At 32.1% G+C, this 6,086-nt stretch overlaps 1 protein-coding gene across 7 annotated transcripts in view; it reads left to right on the forward strand.

The window, feature by feature from the left end:
- Positions 1–5,851, forward strand: part of LOC133179815 (myosin-10-like) — a 63,505-nt gene extending 57,654 nt beyond the window's left edge. For 6 of the 7 annotated variants that reach the window (XM_061314491.1, XM_061314485.1, XM_061314489.1 and 3 more), the window contains 10 exons: positions 69–171; positions 602–678; positions 1,079–1,221; positions 1,647–1,679; positions 2,668–2,812; positions 3,125–3,256; positions 3,594–3,703; positions 3,904–4,028; positions 4,230–4,406; positions 4,561–5,851. In XM_061314491.1, coding sequence (XP_061170475.1) covers positions 69–171; positions 602–678; positions 1,079–1,221; positions 1,647–1,679; positions 2,668–2,812; positions 3,125–3,256; positions 3,594–3,703; positions 3,904–4,028; positions 4,230–4,406; positions 4,561–4,649 — 1,134 coding nt within the window. In that variant the 3' untranslated portion in view covers positions 4,650–5,851. The remainder of the gene's footprint in view (positions 1–68; positions 172–601; positions 679–1,078; positions 1,222–1,646; positions 1,680–2,667; positions 2,813–3,124; positions 3,257–3,593; positions 3,704–3,903; positions 4,029–4,229; positions 4,407–4,560) is intronic. The other variant, XM_061314487.1, reaches the window with a different exon arrangement.
- Positions 5,852–6,086: the final 235 nt, after the last annotated feature.

Raw genomic sequence — 6,086 nt, forward strand, 5'->3', positions numbered from 1 at the left:
CACACAACTCGTTGGATAAAAATCATATCCAACTACAAATCATGGGAGATCCTATATTTATTTTATAGGATGCTGTAACTACCATGGATGAGTATGTGAGTCTTCCGGCCAAAAGACTGGGTCACCTTGTCAGGAAGTATGTCCATCACAGCAGGATGAAGGAAATTGAAGGTAAAATGTCCCATCTCAATAATGAGTAAATCTAAAGTGAAAGTAAAGATGATCTCTCAACAGGAGAAGTGAAAGTAAAGAGGATCCTGATCAGGAGAAGTGAAAGTAAAGATGATTCTTAATTATAACTGGTCATCATTAAGTGTTCATATGTAAACTTGACATTTGTCAAACACAAAGTGCAAGGTACTTAATTTTCTATTTTGATTTTGGAAATTAATGTAGAGTTCACAATTTGGAAATTGATCCAAGGATATATAGAATTTTGGTAAAAAGGAACCAAGGTGTAAGATAGAAACCACTAGCAGTCTGTTTAGACACAGAAATATGCTATGTTAAAATCTTGCAGTTAATTAAAAAAAAGGACCTTGTAGAGAAAAAAAAACTGAGTGATGATGCACTGAGTGGAAAATATTGTATTGTTTTCCAGAGCATGTCAAGCAGAGTAAAAGTTTGGATGAAAATGTTTTCGAAATTTTGGACAAAATGGAAGGTCTGCAAAATAAGGTAGGCATTACTCTACCCTGCATAAAGAGCAATATCTAAACCCACTAAAATACAATGTAATGATAAAATTAATGCAAATGACATTTAATTTTCCAAGTAATCAAAAAATTATATAACACTATCAACTATATGTGAACATCGGTATCTCGAACATCGATGTATCTCGAACATCATATCTCGAACACTGATATCTCAAACAATAATATCTTGAATACCATAGACATGTCGAAGTGAATTTGAAGCCCCAATCCCTTATTCCATAAGTATTTTAGCCTTGATATCTCGAATCCTCAGGTATCTTGAAGTATTTTCTTTGTCCCATCGAGTTCGAGATAATGAGGTTTGACTGTATGTTGATTATTGCACAGATTGCATTATTTGACCAATCCTATTTTTACAGAGGGCTAAGAGATGGGCAGACAAAATGGATGGTATGGGGTCGGAGCGTTTACGTCTTGCCAACCTTTTGATGGAGACATTAGACTCAATAGAGCAGGAATCTGGAATATTCCTTATCAAACCCATGTACTCTTACAGGGGGAGGTAAGTAGAATCACTTTAATTCATATTCACTGGTTCAAGGGAGGTAGTTGGAAAAGCATAATGCTCAAACAAGGGGGGGGGGGGGTCTGGTGAAAGGAAAATGCATTTAATACAAAAGAGATTGTAACAGTTATAATTGCTAGCTGTGAAATATAGAATTCTAAAAAAAAAAAAATCACAATTGGAGTTACAAAAACTTTGGTACCTAATTCTTTGTCATGTTGTAAATTATGATAAAATAATGTTTTCTGAAACGAGAAAATAATGATTATAAATTCTGTTAAATTAACGTTGTACTTGTGCCTACATGTACATATAATTTAATCAATGAATAAAACAATTGTTTAATGATTAATTATTTATGTTGTATAATGGCTGTATGAAGTATTAGGGATTATCTCTTCACATTTTTTTTGTTGACGCAGTCCTTTAGATGTCGATTACACTGAACTATTGGCGTAAGATGCATGAATAAATTAAAATATCATGTATCAGTTAATTAAATGCTTTTGATTCTAACAAAAATGCCATTTATTCATGTATGAATAATATTTTCATGTTATTTCATTAAATATAATAAAAATATATATATAAGATATTCTGTAAACACTAGGCTTATTATCACATAATGATTATTTTAAAAAAATATAAAATTTGAATTTGAAATTGCACAGATACACTGTAGGAGTCCTGAATTTGGAACGGTAATCACTGTGAAGCAGAAATGTTTATCTGTAGTTTGCATCACAAAAATGACAAAAGCATATATACACATTTTGTATTTGAAGAATGTAGCACAACGATGACAATATGTACACATAATGTGAAGTTATATCACAGGCATGATTCATATCGAATGTCACTTTTTTTCAACAAAAAAGAAAAAAAGTCATAAAAAACAAACAGTACATGTTATCTGCATTTTTATACACATTTCATTTTCTTACGAAAGAATATTAATCTGTTTGTAATTCATGCATGTTAATGCACCTAATGATTCCATTTATTCAGTCAACAATGGCATTACCAAGAACTAATGTGGCACATATCAGTGATTCCATTGCATGGCAATCAAATACATGTATTACTGTTTGTATCAACTGTTATTATATTTATTATTTAGAAAAATGTACATGTATATAGAACCTGTAACATTGTAAAACCATAAACTGAAACAAGAATTTTGTAGTATTGTGTGTTTTATATTGTAAGTTTTGTAAAACTTAATCGATAGGTGCTTGAACAAGTCATTATTTGGTTGTCGTGAAATAAAATGAAAAAATAAAGAAATCTGTTAGTAGTTTAAAATTCAATGCTTTTTTATTCTACATGGTAACACATGGAGAAATTTTATGAAACAAATGAGGAATTTTTAAAAGTAATTTTATGTATTCCATAACACATGGAGAAATCTGACATAAATTTAATATGTTCTGCTGCTTACAGAGAGATTAAGGAAAGGTATGCCAGTAAACTGAGTCGTCCCACTCGACCCCACAGAGTAATCTCCCCCTCAAGAGAGTTCAGCTCTTTTGCTCCTGCTCCCACCCCAGCCTCCAACATCAGAGGTCTTACTCGACAAATACAACAGGTAAGGTCATAAGGTCAAATATAACAGATAAGGAATACATACACACTGAAATGAAATAAAAAAGAAACAAATTAGATACATGTATAAAAATGAAAATGTATTAAGTTTTTTTTTTTAAAGAAATATCAGGAATTCAAGTCTTATAATTCAGAATTATGTCACATGATTTATGATCAGGTCTAATTATAACTTTAAAGAAAATCCCCTTGCATTGTTAACCTTGCATTTCTAAAGGAAGTAAATACTTTGAATTCCATTTGCTCATCTACAGATCTGATGACATAATTATTAATTTTTATTTCTCCTTCCTAGACCACTGATCCCCCACAGCAGGCATTTTTTAGGAGGGAGATTCCCCGCCCCCTGGAGGGGGATGAGACGGGATTGATGGGCTCTCCGGCCCTGGCTAATTACAACACCGCGGTACAACGACAGACATGGAATGTAAGATAGGAATGGATTGAGTCATTAATTGTTCACGTTGAACTTCGGTATCTCGAACACCGATAACTTGAATGCCATTGATATGTCAAAGTGATTGGAAGTCCAAACCACATATTCTTTAAGAATTTTATCCTCAATTTTTTCTTGGTCCCCTCAAGTTCGAGATAACGAGGTTTGACTGTATTTACATTAATTTTCCAATCATTTCCTTTTAAGATTCTTTAAAATTAGGAATGAGGTACATTTTTCTAGTGGAAGAGCACAAATATCTACACTGTGACCTGCTTGACATCAATTACATACATATTGAACATGTTTTTCCTTTCATTATTTTCAGATGAATACATCTTTGGCTAGGGGTGACCCTTCTGATGTGAATGCCATGAACACTCCAAGAATCCTAGAGCTGGATATAAACAGAATGCTGATTGGTCAAAATACTATAAGGTAATGTCCAAAAGATTCTGATTGGTCATTCTTAAGTTGCAAGTCTTTCAAAGTGAAAGCATTGATTGCTGGTTATGCAAAGTCTTGAGCTAAAACTTATTAAATTAAATGAATAAAATTGTACATATTTTAACAAACTTAAAAATACAATCAAAATCAGATAACCTTGAATTGAATTGGAATCCATGTTATATCTGCAGCTCTAAGTATGGGTCCCCAGGGCTAACAGACGACAGGTTGATAAATGCCTCACAGAATAACTTAAGATCTTACGTCACTGTCAACCGACCAATGGTCAACTCCACACGGCCAAGGTCATTTACTGGTAAGTCATTTGTACCTAGATTTTGAAATTTCAGATCAGATTTTAATTAGTTACTTTTTTGAAATAATTTGTATAAAATGCAACTTTTCATTGATCTCCAGTGAATTTTGGAAAGAAAGCAATGGTACAATTTCAAGATATGTCAGTAAAATTATAAAGTAGTGGATATAAAATCATTAACTAAGCAATCATGTTCTCCAGGTACAAAGGAAGTTCCAACAACTACCCCTGTATCTCGTTCAATCACCTCCAACAGTGCTGGGAACAAGCGAGTACGGCTCACAGAGTCTGAGATGTCAACCCGACATTCCATCCCCAGCACACCGCCCTTACCTCCTATCTCCACTCAAGACACAACAGAACAGGGACCCTTTAAAGGTAAGTGTTATATCTCCAAAATATCATCAAAATGTGTTGCCTCTTTTCTTTAAAGCATGTAAGATAGCCTCTATTTTTAAGTGGTTGGTCAAGATTTGTGATCAGTGACCATTGCCTAGCACGTAAATTACTTGATTTTTGTTTTGTTTTGTAGAACCCCCTAGGAGCCCTCCAGGGTCATCATTAAGAGGATCTCCAACCCCCCAAAACCACATCAGGGAGGTTATCTCACCACTGAAATAGACTAAAATAGACAATTAACATGTACTAATTAGCATCTTAAATCTGAAAGGAATGGATCTGAGGCTTCTTTTTTCTTTGGAACTTTGCTGTAAGTCCAGCAATTATAGAAGCTGCCTTTCAGACGTGATGGACTGTTTTAGATGATGAAGGATAATATTCTTTCTGGAGAATAATTTAATGTGGATGATTAATTGATTTTTTGGCAAGCATGACCTAATAGTACAACTTTGATGTGAGTAATGTGAAATAGGCATGGCTAGATCAAGATTTTTTGGAGTTTGTTTTTTGATTGACATATTTAGCAAGATTGTTAATTAGCAATTAATAGACATTGTCCTTAAAAGTCAAATATAAAAAGTCAAGGTTAAATTGCTTTTTTTCTGGAATGAAGATGTTTGTTTGTTTGTTTGTTAAATATGTTAATAAAAGAAAATCTGAGTTGTAAGAGAATCTGGTCTTGAAAGATTTTAATAGTGCTTTCTATGTTAATGTTTTCAGTGGTTTGTATGCAGGTTAAACCTCCTTGTTTTTCTTAAAGATATGAATTTTTTTGCTAAATAACCTTTCAATTTTGAAAAGAACCGTCCATTCAATACTTAGTTTAAGTCAACTTTTATACTGAACATTTTTTTTGAATACATGTACAATGTCACAAAACAAACCTGAGAAAACCAATATTTTTTGACTAACTTGATATTATAATGAAGTATTTTTTTTCTTATCAGTATTTCAAGAATTTTTCATAGTAAAAAAATATTTGTACAAGTTTTGTGACAATTTTTTAAAACATTTTGAAGAATTTTTGCATATGTTATATTTATTAATATTTTATATCCATTTTATTATTATTATTTCGCTTGATTATGTGTCTCTTTTTTTTTTAATCTAGAATCTGTGATATTGAAATCCACACCAATTTCACCTTAAAAGATTTTTTTATTAATTCACAATCACTGACTTTTCAAGATTCATGATGAATGTTTAACTAGGAGTAAAATATCCACTATATATAACGATGTTAATTTCATACAACATATTGTTGGATTTTGTGGTTGTTTGACTCTAGGAAACTTCATAAGAAGTCTTACTCTTTATGACCTTGCCATGCCTTGATGAACTATTATTGATATAAATAACCATAAAACATCTAAATACTGTGATATTTTTTTTGTCTGTTAAATAAATACATTTGCTAATGTGAATGCTGTGTTATTGTGGTTTTTTATTGCAATGAAGGCAGGTTACGCCAACTACTTTTACAGATACTCTTCTGAGATTTGATTATTAAGGTTCATCGACACTCTGATGAGAGAGATAACTCTTAATGACGTAAATATCTATTATTCCTTTATAAATTTGTGAAGTTGAAATGTGTTTTTTGTCCAATTTTGCCTCGCAAGATGTGCTATTATTGTTTGTATTTTACTTAACAAATGC

Source organism: Saccostrea echinata, unplaced genomic scaffold (assembly GCF_033153115.1).
Source record: "Saccostrea echinata isolate AGI-Se365-2 ecotype Australia unplaced genomic scaffold, CSIRO_AGI_Sech_v1 ptg000005l, whole genome shotgun sequence".
Lineage (NCBI taxonomy): Eukaryota > Metazoa > Mollusca > Bivalvia > Ostreida > Ostreidae > Saccostrea > Saccostrea echinata.